Source organism: Mesoplodon densirostris, chromosome 1, assembly GCF_025265405.1.
Source record: "Mesoplodon densirostris isolate mMesDen1 chromosome 1, mMesDen1 primary haplotype, whole genome shotgun sequence".
Taxonomy (NCBI): Eukaryota; Metazoa; Chordata; class Mammalia; order Artiodactyla; family Ziphiidae; genus Mesoplodon; species Mesoplodon densirostris.
The window spans coordinates 132,796,125-132,814,201 of NC_082661.1; the positions used below are offsets into that span (position 1 = coordinate 132,796,125).

The 18,077-nt window shown below is 37.4% G+C and overlaps 1 protein-coding gene across 1 annotated transcript in view; it reads right to left on the bottom strand.

Annotated features, from left to right (window-relative positions):
* STAP1 (signal transducing adaptor family member 1) overlaps positions 1 to 17,799 on the bottom strand; it is a 43,938-nt gene extending 26,139 nt beyond the window's left edge. The window contains exons 1-2 of the mRNA XM_060090583.1: positions 17,680 to 17,799; positions 8,434 to 8,505 (exon numbers count right to left, since the gene is read on the bottom strand). Of these exons, the coding sequence (XP_059946566.1) occupies positions 8,434 to 8,505; positions 17,680 to 17,799 (192 nt within the window). The remainder of the gene's footprint in view (positions 1 to 8,433; positions 8,506 to 17,679) is intronic.
* Between the last annotated feature and the right edge of the window lie 278 nt (positions 17,800 to 18,077).

Consider the following 18,077-nt stretch of genomic DNA (forward strand, 5'->3'; position numbering starts at 1 on the left):
GTATCTACAGTTGTTGCTTGTTCCATCCCTGTGCTTTCTTCTAAGACTATCACCGAAAAAAACTCCCCCAAAGTCTGCATTCTCTTTTAACAAAATTGGTAGATGGGCAATTCCACAGCATTTTGTTATAACAGTCTCTTCATGACATAGTGGTTAAGAATGCTGGCTCAGGAACAAGATCTGGATTGTACCCCTTTCATTAACTTTCTGATCTTGTATAATTTTTTAATCTTAAACTTGACTATTCTCATCTATAAAGTAGGCATTAAAATAGTATCCACTCTGCAGGGATGTTGTGAGAATTAAATGAGATAATACGTGTAAAATGCTTAAATGCTTACTATGTGCCAGCTGCTCTCTTAAGTCTTAAGACTCAATCTTAAGTCCTTTTACTTACTATTGCATTTAATCTTTTTGATAAGTTTATGAGATGGGCTACTGTTTTCATCCTATTTTTTATTTGAAACTGATTGTGTTGGAGATCTTTTATTGATATTTGCTCCTCTAGATTCACTTTTATCCCTTCACCATCCAACACTGTGCACCAGGAGGGGGAACTATATGGACAACATGAAGGGCTTCCTTAACCTCTGACTTCTGTTGGGTTGGACCGCTGGTGAACACTGGCAGGAGACCAGAAGAGCAAGGAGAGTGAGGTCAGGTATTTATTACTCTATGCAATTGCTTCCTCTGTCAAAGATCATACTCTTTTCAGGGCAGTCATCTTCACACACCTCTCCCACTATTCTCCCTCTCTTTCCTTTACTTCTAGGTATGGTAATGGGGCACTGTCACAAAGCCTCAGGGTTCTGTACTATCCTTTGTGGTTTTCCTACATCCTGTCCACTGCTTTGAATATAGTATCTTCATTAAACTGTCTTCAAGTTGCCTAATTTGAGAGGTCATCTGTTTCCTACCAGTACCCTAACTGATACACTGAGACACAGAGAGGTTAGGTAAATAGCCCAAGATCCCAAAATGGCACAGTGAACAGTGGCAGGGCTAGGACAAAAATCCAGGTAGTCTACCTAAAGACCAGGCTCCCAATCACTAAGTTGTACCTCCCTTGCCATGTAGTAGGTGAATAGTAACTATGAACTCTCTCACATATGTGTATTTTTTTAAAAAGACACCAATTGTACTTGAACATTTGTTACTTTTTTTAAATTAATTTATGTATTTTTGGCTGTGTTGGGTCTTCATTTCTATGCGAGGACCTTCTCTAGTTGTGGCAAGTGGGGGCCACTCTTCATCGCAGTGTGCGGACCTCTCACTATCACGGCCTCTTTTGTTACGGAGCACAGGCTCCAGATGCGCAGGCTCAGTAGTTGTGGCTCACGGGCCTAGTTATTCTGCAGCATGTGGGATCTTCCCAGACCAGGGCTCGAACCCGTGTCCCCTGCATTGGCAGGCAGATTCTCAACCACTGCGCCACCAGGGAAGCCCCACATATGTGTATTATACAAGGTTTAGGCCAGGGTCTTTTGTATTTTCACTGACATCAGTGGGAAGTTGGAGACACAACAGAGAAGTTAATTATGTTAAAATTTATTTTATGGTATTTGAAAACATCTTTATATAATCTTGTCTACCCAGAGATCTGGTGAAAGATGACCATTTTTTTTCTGGCTTTTTATTTTGCAGCTTTATTATATCAAACATAAGCAGTATAGTACTTGTAAGACATTTCTTTCATACAAAAACGTGTAAGACTATTTTAAATTCATAGTCAGGAACATAAAACTCTTTTTGCTTAGATCTGAGTAAGTATGAAGAAAAAGGGAATGGTCATTAAATTCTGAAGCAGTTGGAGAAGTGTTCACTGAAGTGCTAGAACTTGATGTAGGCCTGAAATAAAGAATAAAGATTTAGAAATGTAGAAGGGTGAATGAGAGAATGAAACAGGCAAGAGAAATGATGTGAAACTGAACTGAACAGGAAGGAATGTATGTAAACATGATTTTTATTCCATGAGGCACAGCATTCCTTCTAAAGGAGTAGTAGAAGTTATGGTTTAGGGCTGTAGGTAGAGGCTGTACAGGGTGACCTTGAACAAAAGGCTAAGGACTTTTATCCTCTAGGCATGGGGTGTTTATCAAATATTGGGGTGGCATATTTTGGTAGGAGAATGAGGGAATGAAATGGCCAAACAAGGTGTTGGGATCAGTGCATTCTAGCTGTAAGATGAATTAAACATAAGAAAGATTGAAGGTAGAGAGTCCAGATTAGGTTATTATTTTAGTAGAGTGGGGATAAAGCAAAAAAATATTAATGCTGTATTGAGCGAAAATATCAGAAGGTAATTTTCCAAAAGCATGACAGAATAGAGAGAGAGATAGTAACTGGTAAGAAAGGGTTGCAGAAACCTAACTTACAGTGGGTGAAAAGAGAAGCCCTCTCTCAGAAGATGGTATTGAAGAGAGGAGAGCCTTCCAGGCCTAAATAAAAGCAAATGGGAAGTCCATCTTCAGGCAAAAGTCTGATGTAATAGAGGAATGGGTAAAAGTAGCATTATGCTCAAGTGGGAAATTGCAAGACATGAGGCCAAAAATTGTCAGAGGCCTTGAAGAAATGAAGTCAGATAACTGCTTACAGTTGGCAATTTAGGCTGTCATTTACTTTCTTTTTTTGTTGTTTTTTTGTTTTTTATTTTTTTGAATATTATTTATTTTTTTATACAGCAGGTTCTTACTAGTTATCCATTTTATACATATTAGTGTATACATGTCAATCCTTATCTCCCAATTCATCACACCACCATCCCCTGCCACTTTCCCCCCTTGGTGTCCATACGTTTGTTCTCTACATCTGTGTCTCAATTTTTGCCCTGCAAACCAGTTCATCTGTACCATTTTTTCAGATTCCATATATATGCATTAATATATGATATTTGTTTTCTTTTTCTGATTTACTTCACTCTGTGTGAAGTCTCTAGATCCATCCACATCTCTACAAATGACCCAATTTCACTCCTTTTTATGGCTAGTATTCCTCTGTATATATGTACCAAATCTTCTTTACCCATTCTTCTGTTGATGGGCATTTATGTTGCTTCCATCTCCTGGCTATTGTAAATAGTGCTGCAATGAACATTGGGGTGCATGTGTCTTTTTGAATTATGGTTTTCTCTGTGTATATGCCCAGTAGTGGGATTGCTGGATCACATGGTAATTCTATTTTTAGTTTTTTAAGGAACCTCCATACTGTTCTCCATAGTGGCTGTATCAATTTACATTCCCACCAAAAGTGCAAGAGGGTTCCCTTTTCTGCACACCCTCTCCAGCATTTGCTGTTTGTAGATTTTCTGGTGATGCCCATTCTAACTGGTGTGAGGTGATACCTCATTGTAGTTTTGATTTGCATTTCTCTAATAATTAGTGATGTTGAGCAGCTTTTCATGTGCTTCTAGGCCATCTGTATGTCTTCTTTGGAGAAATGTCTATATAGGTCTTCTGTGCATTTTTGGATTGGGTTGTTTGTTTTTTTAATGTTGAGCTGCATGAGCTGTTTATATATTTTGGAGATTAATCCTTTGTCCATTGATTCATTTGCAAATATTTCTCCCATTCTGAGGGTTGTCTTTTTGTCTTGTTTGTAGTTTCCTTTGCTGTGCAAAAGCTTTTAAGTTTCATTAGGTCCCATTTGTTTATTTTCGTTTTTATTTCCATTAATCTAGGAGGTGGATCCAAAAGATCTTGCTGTGATTTATTTCAAAGAGTGTTCTTCCTATGTTTTCCTCTAAGAGTTTTATAGTGTCTGGTCTTACATTTAGGTCTCTAATCCATTTTGAGTTTATTTTTGTGTATGGTGTTAAGGAGTGTTCTAATGTCATTCTTTTACATATAGCTGTCCAGTTCTCCCAGCATCACTTATTGAAGAGACTGTCTTTTCTCCATCATATATCCTTGCCTCCTTTGTCATAGATTAGTTGACCATAGGTGCATGGGTTTATCTCTGGGCTTTCTATCCTGTTCCATTGATCTATATTTCTGTTTTTGTTCCAGTACCATATTGTCTTGATTACTGTAGCTCTGTAGTAAAGTCTGAAGTCAGGGAGTCTGATTCCTCCAGCTCCACGTTTTTCCCTCAAGACTGCTTTGGCTATTCGGGGTCATTTTTGTCTCCATACAAATTGTGAAATTTTTTGTTCTTCTTCTGTGAAAAATGCAGTTGGTAATTTCATAGGGATGGCATTGAATCTGTAGATTGCTTTGTGTGTTATAGTCATTTTCACAATATTGATTCTTCCAATCCAAGAACATGGTATATCTCTCTATCTGTTGGTATCATCTTTAATTTCTTTCATCAGTGTCTTATAGTTTTCTGCATAGAGGTCTTTTGTCTCCCTAGGTAGGTTTATTCCTAGGTATTTTATTCTTTTTGTTGCAGTGGTAAATGGGAGTGTTTCCTTAATTTCTCTTTCAGATTTTTCATCATTAGTGTATAGGAATGCAAGAGATTTCTGTGAATTAATTTTGTATCCTGCTACTTTACCAAATGCATTGATTAGGTCTAGTAGTTTTCTCGTGGCATCTTTAGGATTCTCTATGTATAGTATCATGTCATCTGCAAACAGTGGCAGTTTTACTTCTTCTTTTCCAATTTGGATTCCTTTGATTTATTCTTCTTCTCTGATTGCTGTGGCTAGGACTTCCAAAACTATGTTGAATAATAGTGGTGAGAGTGGACATCCTGGTCTTGTTCCTGATCTTAGAGGAAATGCTTTCACCACTGAGAATGATGTTTGCTGTGGGTTTGTTATATATGGCCTTTATTACATAGAGGTAGGTTCCCTCTAAGCCAACTTTCTGGAGAGTTTTTTATCATAAATGGGTGTTGAATTTTGTCAGAAGCTTTTTCTTCATCTGTTGAGATGACCATATGGTTTTTATTCTTCAGTTTGTTAATGTAGTGTATCACATTGATTGATTTGCATATATTGAAGAATCCTTGCATCCCTGGGATAAATCCCACTTGATCATGGTGTATGATTCTTTTAATGTGTTGTTAGATTCTGTTTGCTAGTATTTTGTTGAGGATTTTTGCGTCTGTGTTCAGCAGTGACATTGGTCTGTAATTTTCATTTTTTGTGATATCTTTGTCTGGATTTGGTATCAGGGTGATGGTGGCCTCTTAGAATGAGTTTGGGAGTGTTCCTTCCTCTGCAGTTTTTTGGAAGAGTTTGAGAAGAGCATTGTGGTCAGAAAAGATGCTTGATATGATTTCATTTTCTTAAATTTACTGAGGCTTGATTTGTGATCCAAGATGTGATCTATCCTGGAGAATGTTCCTTGCGCACTTGAGAAGAAAGTGTAATCTGCTCTTTTTGAATGGAATGTCCTATACATATCAATTAAATATATCTGGTCTATTGTGTCATTTAACGCTTGTGTTTCCTTATTAATTTTCTGTTTGGATGATCTGCCCATTGGTGTAAATGAGGTGTTAAAATCCCCCACTATTTTTGTGTTACTGTCAATTTCCTCTCTTATAGCTGTTAGCAGTTGCCTTATGTATTGAGGTGCTCCTATGTTGGGTGAATATATATTTATAATTGTTATATCTTCTTCTTGGATTGATCCCTTGATCATTATGTAGTGTCCTTCCTTGTCTCTTATAACATTCTTTATTTTAAAGTCTATTTTATCTGATATGAGTATTGCTACTCCAGCTTTATTTTGAGTTCAATTTTCATGGAATATTTTTTTCCAGCCCCTCACTTTCAGTCTGTATGTGCCCCTAGATCTGAAGTGGGTCTCTTGTAGACAGCATATTTATGGGTCTTGTTTATGTATCCATTCAGAGAGCCTGTATCTTTTGGTTGGAGCATTTAATCCATTCACGTTTAAGGTAATTATCGATATGTATGTTCCTATTACCATTTTCTTAATTGTTTTGGGTTTGTTTTTGTAGGTCCTTTTCTTTTCTTGTGTTTTCCACTTAGAAAAGTTCCTTTAGCATTTGTTGTAGAGCTGGTTTGGTGGTGCTGAATTCTCTTAGCTTTTGCTTGTCTGTAAAGCTTTTGATTTCTCCATCAAATCTGAATGATATCCTTGCTGGGTAGAGTAATCTTGGTTGTAGTTTCTTCCCTTCCATCTCTTTAAATATGTCATGCCACTCCCTTCTGACTTGTAGAGTTTCTTCTGAGAAATCAGCTGTTAACCTTATGGGAGTTCCCTTGTATGTTATTTGTCATTTTCCCCTTGTTGCTTTTAATAATTTTTCTTTGGCTTTAATTTTTGTCAATTTGATTACTATGTGTCTCGGCCTGTTTCTCCTTGGATTTATCCTGTATGGGACTCTCTGTGCTTCCTGGACTTGGGTGCCTATTTCCTTTCCCATATTAGGGAAGTTTTCAACTGTAATCTCTTCAAATATTTTCTCAGGTCCTTTCTCTCTCTCTTCTCCTTCTGGGACCCCTATAATGCAAATGTTGTTGCATTTAATGTTGTCTCAGAGGTCTCTTAGGCTGTCTTCATTTCCTTTCATTCTTTTTTTTTTATTCTGTTCTGCAGCAGTGAATTTCACCATTCTCATTCCAGGTCACTTATCCATTCTTCTGCCTCAGTTATTCTGCTATTGATTCCTTCTAGTATATTTTTCATTTCAGTTATTATATTGTTCATCTCTGTTTGTTTGTTATTTAATTCTTCTAGGTCTTTGTTAAACATTTCTTGCATCTTCTCGATCTTTGCCTCCGTTCGTTTTCTGAGGTCCTGGATCATCTTCACTATCACTATTCTGAATTCTTTTTCTGGAAGGTTGCCTATCTCCACTTCATTTAGTCGTTTTTCTGAGGTTTTATCTTGTTCTTTCATCTGGTACATAGGCCTCTGCCTTTTCATCTTGTCTATCTTTCTGTGAATGTGGTTTTTGTTCCACAGGCTGCAGGATTGTAGGTCTTCCTGCTTCTGCTCTCTACCCTCTGGTGGATGAGGCTATCTAAAAGGTTTGTGCAAGTTTCCTGATGTGAGGGACTGGTGGTGGGTAGAGCTGGCTGTTGCTCTGGTGGGCAGAGCTCAGTAAAACTTTATTCCACTTGTCTGCTGATGGGTGGAGCTGGGTTCCCTCCTTGTTGGTTGTTTGGCCTGAGGCGACTCAACACTGGAGCCTACTCAGGCTCTTCAGTGGGGCTAATGACAGACTCTGGGAGGGTTCACACCAAGGAGTACTTCCCAGAACTTCTGCTGCCAGTGTCCTTGTCCTCATGGTGAGACACAGCCACCCCCCACCTCTGCAGGAGACCCTTCAACACTGGCAGGTAGGTCTGGTTCAGTCTCCTATGGGGTCACTGCTCCTTCCCCTGGGTCCCGATGTGCACACTACTTTGTGTATTCCCTCCAAGAGTGGAGTCTCTGTTTCTCCCAGTCCTGTCAAAGCCCTGTAGTCAAATCCTGCTAACCTTCAAAGTCTGATTCTCTAGGAATTCCTCTTCCTGTTGCTGGACGCTCAGGTTGGGAAGCCTGATGTGGGGCTCAGAACCTTCACTCCAGTGGGTGGACTTCTGTGGTATAAGTGTTCTCCAGTTTGTGAGTCACCCACCCAACAGTTATGGGATTTGATTTTATTGTGATTGCAACCCTCCTACCATCTCATTGTGGCTTCTCCTTTGTCTTTGGATGTGGGGTATCTTTTTTGGTGAGTTCCAGTGTTTCCTGTTGATGATAGTTCAGCAGTTGGTTGTGATTCTAATGCTCTCACAAGAGGGAGTGAAAGCACATCCTTCTACTCTGCCATCTTGAACCCTTGACCTCAAAGATGACCATTTTAAGTTTGTTTTCTGTTTGGTTTTATAAATGACTTCTGGTTAGTTTACCACTAATGGTGCTGAAATTCCTGCAGGTAGATTACATCACAGAGGCTCTTTTTCTGTATCTTACATTAGATCTGGTCCTGTAATAATAATGTTCTAAGAAGTGTGGGGTACTACATTCATGGTCTGAAATGTTTATATTTAAACAAGTTACTGGATCATAAAATCTCATAAGCATAGCATTCCAAGGTAGACATGCATTTGCTACCAAAATGCTACGTTTTATTTGTGGAAAAAAGGAAATACACCATTTTCTTTTTTTGTGTGGATAAAGTGAAATATCAATCAATTATTTAAAATTAATACAAATAAATAATCTCAGAATTTCTTTATTGTTATTCTCATGCTTGAGCTCTTAGAAGTCTTATCTCATGGGGTATGTTTGTATCTTTCTAGAAAAATTAAATTTTGACATATTGTATGTTAGGAGACTTCAGGTATCAGTTAACACCTTCTGAGTTGCCTAGGAAATTTTACCATAGCCCTCACAGATATAAATGTTCTTATTTAAATTGGTTGTACTGGAATGTCTTTACTTTCGGAAGACAGAAAGTGAACAATAAACTATATGGCAAGTGTTTATCGGGAAAAAATTAAATCAGCCGAACATGTTTACTTACTGTTGTACTTTTTTTGTCGTTATAAAAGAAAAGTGTAGTTCCTCTCAGCTCTGTCCAGTAATGTTTATAATCCTGTGGGAAAGAAATTGTAAGCACCATTTCATTATGTATATTCAACTATTTTCCTATTGATATTTCCCTTTGTAACTTCTTAATTGCTGTGTGATATAATATTCTTCTTTCTCCTGAGATAAATCACCTACTTTTTTATTGCTTAATTTTACATTTAATTCCTGGTTAAATCCTTCACAAATTTTAGTATGAGGTGTGCAGTAGGGATGTAATTTGATTTGTGTTTAAGTAAATTGTTTTCCAAAATTTTCCTCATTGATTTAAGATGCTTGACTTTTTGTGCACTTTCAGTGGAAACTTGCACCTGTAAGAGGGGCCATATAAGGGGCCAGGTTGGGACAAGCATTTAACATCTACCTTCCAAGGCAGTTGAAAAGATTGAATGAATTAATACATATAAATCACTTAGCATAGTACATGGCTCATAGTTTAGGTTCAATAAATAGAATATATTTATATAGATCAAGGAAATATGAGCAATTGCTAATGATAAAAATAACACAATCAAAGCTGAACTTTGAATTCAAATTTCATTCATATGTTAAACATTTCATAATTAATATGTTCACATTATTATGAGTTCTATAGAAATATAATTTTTTAAGTTTAAAATATTTAAATAACCTAGTAAGACTCAATCAAGTGAAAGTCTATTTAGATAAGAACTTACATTTTATGAAGATTTGCTGTATTACAAAAGAATGGCAAGGGGGGCGTGGTTAAAACATAAAAAAAAGAAAATCCTTCAAATCTGAAGACTTTCCTTCATACCCAGTTCTTTGCAAAAGTGTGTTTTTAAAAATTCCAGTCAGTTTTATAGACATGTTGATCATTGCTTCCTTTAGGGTTTAATAAGCTGAATTTTCATAACACGTTGGATTATCTTGATTTATATTGAGGGTTAATGTAAGAAAATCAGGTGAAGAAATTTTTTCTTTTGCTTATAAATGTGAAGACACTCATATGTTATGGTATTTTGTGTCTCTTTGATAATGACATATCAGTTATTCTTTTTTTGACCACCAAAATGTTTGTCACCTCTTTAGAATTTATAGACTTATTTTCTCAAATAATGGGAACTCTATAACCCATCTTTCTTTTATTTTCCTTGGCTCTCAGGAAGTTCAAGATTAAATTCATTCTGAATTACAGCAACCATCTTTCTCATGTTCTTAATAGAACTATTTTCTCCCTTTGTCTTCATGGCTGATAAGGTGCTATATTAGCTTTTGCTGTATAACAAGCCACCCTAAAACTTAGTGGACTAAAACAGCAAGCATTTTATATTTCTCCTCATTCTGTGGCTGGCGGATGATTCTTTGGATCTGGGTATACTTGGCTGTGACTTAATGGTCTAAGGTACCCTCATTCGCTTGCTTGGGGACTTAGCTGGGAAGGCAGAATGACTAGGTGTGGTACAATAAGAAATATATTTAGTCTTTGTCTCTTAGTTCCTGGCATAGAGATCCTAAAACACTTGGAATTTCCTAAGTAATAGGAGTGCTTTGGTTATTCATATTGAACCCTTTTACATCATACCTGAATTTTTACTAATGAGGTAACTTAGGATGGGACTCCTAGATAGCTTCAGGATGGGTCTGGTCACCAAAAGAGCAAATGATTAGAGGGTTGGAACTTTCAACCCTACCTACCAACTTCCAGGAAGGAGGAGGTGGGCCTGGAGATTATGCTCTATAAAAACTCTTGAACAACAAGATTTGATAAGTTTCCACATGCCAAAAGGGTGGTGTACCCCATCTCCACAAAGACAGTAACACCCATGCTTGGGATCCTTCCAGACCTTGCCCTCTTCATCTGGCTGTTCATTTGTATCCCTTACCAGTAAATGTAAGCAAAGTGTTTTCCTGAGTTCTGCGAGCCATTCTAGTAAATTATGAAATCTTGGGAGAGGGGCATGGGAACCCCTGATTTATCACCAGTCAGTCCGAAGGACAGGAGATCTGGGACTTGTGGCTAGTGAGTGAAGTAGGGGGTAGTCTCGTGGGACTCAGCTCTTAATTAAGCTGGGGGGTCTGCACTAAATTTGGGTAGGTAGTTAGTATCAGAATTGAACTGAAGTGTTGAACACCTAGTTGATGTCCAGAGAATCAGAAAAGTGGTTGTTGGTGTTGGAAACCACTCTACTGAGACAATTGGAATCACACTCCGTGCAGTCTCATCTTCCAGTCAGCTGGCCTAGACTTGTTCACTGCTAGCAGAAGAATGCTCAGGGGTAAGAGAGGGCAAAACCCAATGTGCAAGTACTGTCTAATCCTCTGCTTTTGTCACATTTACCAAAGCATGACCCAGTCCAGATTCAAGGAGCAGAAAAACAGACTCAGCTTCTTTATGGAAGGAGCAGAAAAGTCACATTTCCAAGGGGAGTTTATATAGTGAGATTTGAACAAACTGATAGTAGTCCTGCAGCAATCTACCTCAGGGGTAGAGTTGGAACATGGAGCACAGTTTCTCTGTCCAAGCCCTGTGATCTTTCCACTTCATCCTACCTCCCAACAGAGAGCTGACTATAATGTAATTAATGAACATGCTGATGCCTCCTGGATCAAAAATGGATTACCAAAGAAAAGAACAATTCAAAGGGGCATAGGATTGAAGGATTAGCCAACAGATGGTCCCCAAAGAAGCAATTGTAAAACTGGGCAAAGAGATTCTTCCTTTTGTCTGAAATCCAGATGCCAGTATATACTTGACACATCTCTGAGTCAAGCAGTTCAATAAGACAAGGGAACAAACCTTAATTTCAGCCACAGCAGAAGTCTTTTCTTTCCTTATTTTCACATAGGATACAAAATGTTAATGGCATTAAAATAGCCCTTTGCCTGGTCTCTCCACTGCTTTCTTTCTCCCTCCAACCTATCCTGCAGGGTGCTGCTAGAGAGAACCACCTCCTCAGCAGAGGGTAGGATTGAGTATCTAAGAGGTGAGTCTGCGAGGCAAGAAGCTCAACTCAACGCCTTCTTGTCTTCTCTCAGTTCAGCCTGCCGGGACAGAGTGGGTGTTCTACTCTGTTCCCTGCCATGTGGCAGAGGGCCTCCAAGATGGGCACGCTGTGACTCTCAAACTGCATCAGTGACTCACGGTAGGTCAAGCCTACCTATATCTGGGGTAAAGTGTCAGCACAGTTTTGGCCTTAAATCTAAACCACTATCAATAGATTTTATTAATAATAAAAGTAATGAATTGATCTTCATTTGTGTGATTCCTGTGTCTTAATTTCCACTTGCTTTCAAACTTGGGAGAGGAAAAATCCCAACAAATGGGTATAAAAAATGTGGGCTTCCCCTGGTGGCGCAGTGGTTGAGAGTCCGCCTGCCGATGCAGGGTTCACGGGTTCGTGCCCCGGTCCAGGAGGATCCCACATGCCGCGGAGTGGCTGGGCCCGTGAGCCATGGCCGCTGGGCCTGCGTGTCCGGAGCCTGTGCTCCGCAACGGGAGAGGCCACAGCAGTGAGAGGCCCGCGTACCGCAAAAAAAAAAAAAAAATGTACAGGGCAGGGGAAGTGGGAGTAACTGTTAATGGCGTTTCTTTTCAGAAACTTAAACATTAAACTTAAAACTTAAAACATTAAACAAACATTTTCAATGTTCTAGAAAATGTTCTAGCACTAGATAGTGGTGATGGTTGTACAGCTTTGTGAATATATTAAAAACCAGTGAATTGTAATGATAATAATAATTATGTGTCTCCTGTGTGAGAGCTCAGTGTTAAGGGACCAAGAATAGAAGTATGGAAACCAGCCTCTTACTACATAAGTAGCAAATCCTCAGAGTTGTTGAAGGATTGAATGGAATAATGATGTATGTAAAGCACCTAGGACCTGGGACATAGCAAGGGTTCCATCAATATTGGCCAGTGGTGGTGGGGAAGCATTACCTCATCACTCACATTATTAACAGGTACTTTGCATATTTTATTATCCATATAATAATACTCTTTCCACATGGTAATTTGTATGTGTGTGTGAGGGTGATGCCAACTAAAAATCTCTAAAATAGATCTCTTTTAATGGGATTATGTACAAGTAGGAGAAGATATTTTGTAAACTAGGATAATGAAATCCATTGTCATTCCTATATAAAATCACCCTTTCATATTGTCTTAAGTAAAAAGATAGAAAACTGCATTGAGAACTTTGGCTTGAAAAAGTTGCTAACCTATACTATGATTAGGCAGGTGTTCTATAAAAACCATGAAAGTGTATAGTCATTCTGTTGAAAAATACTTGAACTTTCTGAGAATTGACTTGAGATGAAATAATAAAACAATTCAAATTTATCTCGGAGCTTTTAAAAAATCATCTCTCTCTTTTAAAGGCTTTTACATCCTTCTCTAATGCTAAGTCTCTCAATGCAAGGAGGAAGTCAAGATTACACAGTATTTTGGAACTAGGATGGGAGTGAGGGAGAGTGGGGAGGAGATTGGAATGGAGGCGTATTGGTTTGAGAACTTAGTCACGGGTTGTGTAGTTTTATTGAAGTATGGCATCTAAGATAAAGTCCAAACCCGAGAATTTATGATTCTTAGAGGAAAAGAAAACAAGAGAAAAGCCTGCAGTCAAAGCCTACCACCCTGTTCATCTTCTTTATTAGCCTCATTAGTATTAACCTGCCACAAGTCAGAAAACTAAAATCACTAATAGCAGTCCAGGTTTATTGCATTCGCTCTTTATGTACATGCAGACATGCATCTGTGCTCCTGTGAAAAATTACAGAGGTGTTCAGCCATGAGAGAATGGTATGAATTGCCTAGGGTTAATGAGGGAAAAATGGGAGCGTTACTGGTAAACAAACATATATATTCATAGAAAGCATTAAGGAGGGTTTATTAAATGGGGGAAGAAGCAAGAACAAAGGCACTGAGTTGAGGAAAAAGCAACCTGGAGGAAAAGGAAGATTCCAAATGTCAGTAGGCCCTGTGGACACTAACCAGAGCCAAGAACAAATCAAACTTATATTTAGTATGCAGAGACCTGCGGGTCACAGGCTTGATTTAGTTTCTGATAAGCGCTCCTGAAAACCGGTATAATCGGAGTCATCTATCAATATCAATCTAAATGACCAACATCTAGGTATATATTTATATCTACAGAGATACATAGCTATTTTAAAAATTAATTTTGAAGGGCAGACTTTTGGATTAAATACACTGAACACAAAATTTCTTATTTTTAAGCAATCATTTGTATTCAATTGCTGAAGTAAAAAAATGTACCGAAATAGGCCTATTGAATTTCTCGCTAAGCTTCATAATCATTAGATGACCTTGTACGTAGACTTTAAGGTCACTATCTCATTTTCATTCAATTAAACAAATGTTTTTGAAAGTCTACTGAGCTTACTGTTGAGCTCAATGTGATAAAGAATCTAGTGATTAGACATCCCAACCTTTAGAAACCCACCACCAAATGGAATTAGAACTTTAGTTTGAAAGGCAGCATGATGTCAAGTGCTTTGCAATAAAATCCAAGTTAGGCCCCTTAATGGTGAGGCACCTCGAACTTAAACTCTGTGAACAACAATTCACTCATCTTGAAGTAGATAAAATAATTTCTACCCAGAAGGATTACTGTAAAGATCAGAGTGATAGGACATTAAGAGCCTAGCATATCTTCCATATGGCAACACCTCAAGAAAATATACCCATTTTAATCTAGTCTATTTGATCATTACAGCAACCCATTCAGTTATGCAAGGGAGTAATTACTCATTTTACAAAACAGGAAACAGATGAAAAGTGCTGAAGGACTTGCCCAAGTTCTAAAGTAGGACTGATACTTAATATCTCCTGGCTCCCAGTGCTCTTTCTGGTGGATGTAACTAGGAAAAATGGGTTACAGTGCAAATCCAGTTAAGTTCCTCTCTAGCCCCTGTCCCAAATAAAAAGCTCCCATTTTTTTTTTCTTGTGAATGAATAAAGTGCCTTTGCTTAAAGAAGGAAGTTATATAGTGGTCTCCAAAGTGAGGCACTTAAACCTCGGAGGCATGCAAGATGATCCCTCTGGGGAAGAAACTTTTAGAATGTCAAATTATATTTCATTTATTTCATTTTTCTTAATTCCTTTTCTGCATATAGTTAGTAATTTGTTTGGACTAGTAGTACAGGAGTACATATATATAATTTCTAAATAAATTAATATTCTTATATTAGAGATCTGTGTTCTAAAATGTTTTCTTGAAAAGAGTGTTTTATTTTAAAAATTTGGAGATTACTAGCATAGAGAACTGTTTGAGAGCACAACTGAACCCTAAAATTTTTCTAAATGAATTAGCGGCAGTTAGAGGACTAGTCAGAGAAATGTTATTTTAATGCTATTATGATGATCATATTCTATGTTCAGGCTAATTAGAAGACATATTACATACAGTGTTTTTAATTATAGCACATCATAGTTTGAAGACTGTGAGATGTTGCCCAAATGCTCTCTTAGTTCAAATAGTTCCAGAAAACTGAGAATTTTCCCCATTTGTAAGAACTGTGATGCCATTGGTATCTCACTGTAGCATTGAATAGCTTTTATTGTCTAGTAGATCTTCCTAATCATCCAGAATTCTAGTATTGTGGGTTAAGTAAATCTTCCCACATTTTTTCCATAAAGATTATGTACTTTTAATGGGTTCTTGACCTGGGCTCCATGGACCTCTTGGAATTGCATTTAAAATGGTGTATATTGGAACATTTTCCTGGGGGCAAAGCACCTTAATTCTTAAAAGTGTCCCTGTCACAAAAATAGCTAAGAAACCTCTCAGCATGTAATCTCCTTATAGAACAGGTTACTCCTCAGTTATAATTTTTCTATCTTGAATTCCTTCAGCAGAGACCTCACTTAATATTCTGTAGAGGCTCCCAACTTCCTCCTGTCCCTCAGATCGAAAGGTGACATTCTTTATGCCCTTGGCTCAACTCCCTTTCAAATGTTCCCTGGCACTTTGCTACCACTTGCCTAGAAGTCCGACTATTTTTCCTTAGCTTTTTCTCATTGCTTCTGTTTTCCAGCACTCTAATTATCACTGTGGCTCTCCTTTGAGCCTGATTACTTGTGGATTCAAAACTGATTTTAGTATGTTAATAAGAATGTGATGAATAATAAAATGGAAGGAGAATGAATCTAATCTCTAGTATGAGCCAGGTGTTTTACATATGTTATCCCTTTAATCCTTGAAATCACCTTGTTAGTAGACATTACTGTCGTCCTCTTGATCTATTCTCCCTGATATATAAGTAAGAGATACTTTGCTATGATTTCATCTGAAATATTTGCACCTATAGTTTATTCTTTTCATTTCAAGGCATGCTTTCCAAGAAAAATTAGACCAGCATTTGGGTAAGTGAGTCATCACTCCTTACTAAACTAAATCTCATGAAGGTAGGGTTTTTGTATTTTATTCATATTCTCCAGAACTGAGTGTGGTACTTGGTACATAGGAAACACGTAATATACACTGCTTAAATGAATTAATTGACTAAGCACCACTGCATCCCAGGCTTTATACCTTGAGAGGTAACTCATATTCTCTCCATCTTACAGTTGAGGAAATTTAGCCTCAAGGAGATTGAGTAACTTGTATTAAATCCAGGCTATAAGTGGCAAAACTATTAGGTAAAGACATGTTTTACTGACACCCTAAAATCCTTTTTTTTTCCTGCTAACCATACCAAGGGATTGCCTTTTTTAAACATTAAAAGGAACTCAGTATCAGAAACAGTTATTATAAACACTTTGGAAAAAATTCAGTGAATAGTCAAATTTAAATTACAATCTAGAAATTTCTTTTTCCCACTCCCCTTTCCTGGCAAAGTGTAATAATGTAGGGGCTTCCCTGGTGGCACAGTGGTTGAGAGTCCGCCTGCCGATGCAGGGGAAACAGGCTCGTGCCCCGGTGCGGTAAGATCCCACATGCCGCGGAGCGGCTGGGCCCGTGAGCCATGGCCGCTGGGCCTGTGCGTCCGGAGCCTGTGCTCTGCAGCGGGAGAGGCCGCAACAGTGAGAGGCCCGCGTACCGCAAAAGCAAACAAACAAAATAACAACAACAACAACAAAAGTGTAATAATGTAGCTAACCCATAGTAATAAGATTGAATTCATTTTAAAAGCATATAGGATCAACTAAAAAATGTTCCAATGTAACTGACAGATATTACTAATACCTGTTTAGCACCCATAACAGAATACAAATTACCATGTCTTTACTCTCCAATAGTAAGTGATCTGATTATATATGCAAGAAATATGAATGTGCTATTACAGATATTTTTACATACACACATTTTCTATAAGCATTAATAAATCCTCAGAAAAAATATTTTTATAATTATTATTAAACATTTCTTAAGGCATTTCTCAAAACACTATTTTTTCTAGTTTCAATTAATATTAACATTTCATAAAATTTGACCTAAGTTAATGATTTCTTTTTTCTTTAGTAACAGACACTTTCAAGTTTATTTCTCTCATTCATTTCAAATTATCCACAATTAGTATTTCAAAAGCACTGATTTTAAGTAATTATAAGTTTTCATTTTTATGTTTAAAAAATAAAGAATGCTTTGTGAATTTTCTTAGAGTGAATGTATCTATGTAGCTTAATGTACATCTACCAATAGAGCACCCTAAGTAGTATCTTTTAAAATCACTATCTTGAACAGTGTCTTAGAACATATAACTATACACAATGTTAAACAGTATCAATTTTATCATTTTCACAATTTTTTTCAAAAGTTTATCATAAAAAATAATTTGATCATTATTTGTAAGCTTCAATCAACTGCAAATGGGAGCAGAAGGTTTAATTTCAATCATAGTATCATTTCATCTTAATAGTACTTGTCATCATAGTAGTAAATTGTAGAGAAAATATATAGGAGACATTTTATCTTCTAAGCTAAACTCTTCTGTGATGTTTAAATAAATTCTTTAGAAATTTAGGAATTTTTTTTACATTAGTGACAACATTAGAAGCTTATATATATATACATATATGTGTTTAAGCCATATGTTGTATTTAAATTATGCAAATTGGAATCATATTTCTGACCTCAGGGAAGAGGATTCAGTCCCAGCAGAGACAAGAAGGCTCTTGTCACATCATATCACCATAAAATAAATTTTATATTAAGACAGAAGTTTCTAGTTTAACATTATCATCTGTGGACTTACCTGGTATTCTGACCGCTTGACTAATAAAAAACCTTCAAAGTACAAGGGTAGAGCAGTAATCTTTGACCTTTCTTGGAAGATCCTGCGAGGGGCTGGTTTTGGGGGCTTCTTAGCCATCATACCCTCTCGTTGGTGTGTGGTCTGTTTCAACTTAATCTAGTCTCAGACAAAATGAGATCTCCCTTCCGTGAGAGGAAAAGGCAACTGTTCAAAGAGGAAGTCCCAACTCGATTTTAAACCACCAACAGGACACACACACACATTTTTTTTCTTTACTTTTACTGAGGTAAGAAAGAACAGGCATAGACCAACTTGTAGAGGGTAAGCTCTGAGGAAACAATATGTTTAGAATTACAATAGCAAAATAAACAGAAGATTAATATCACCAGAGGATGAAA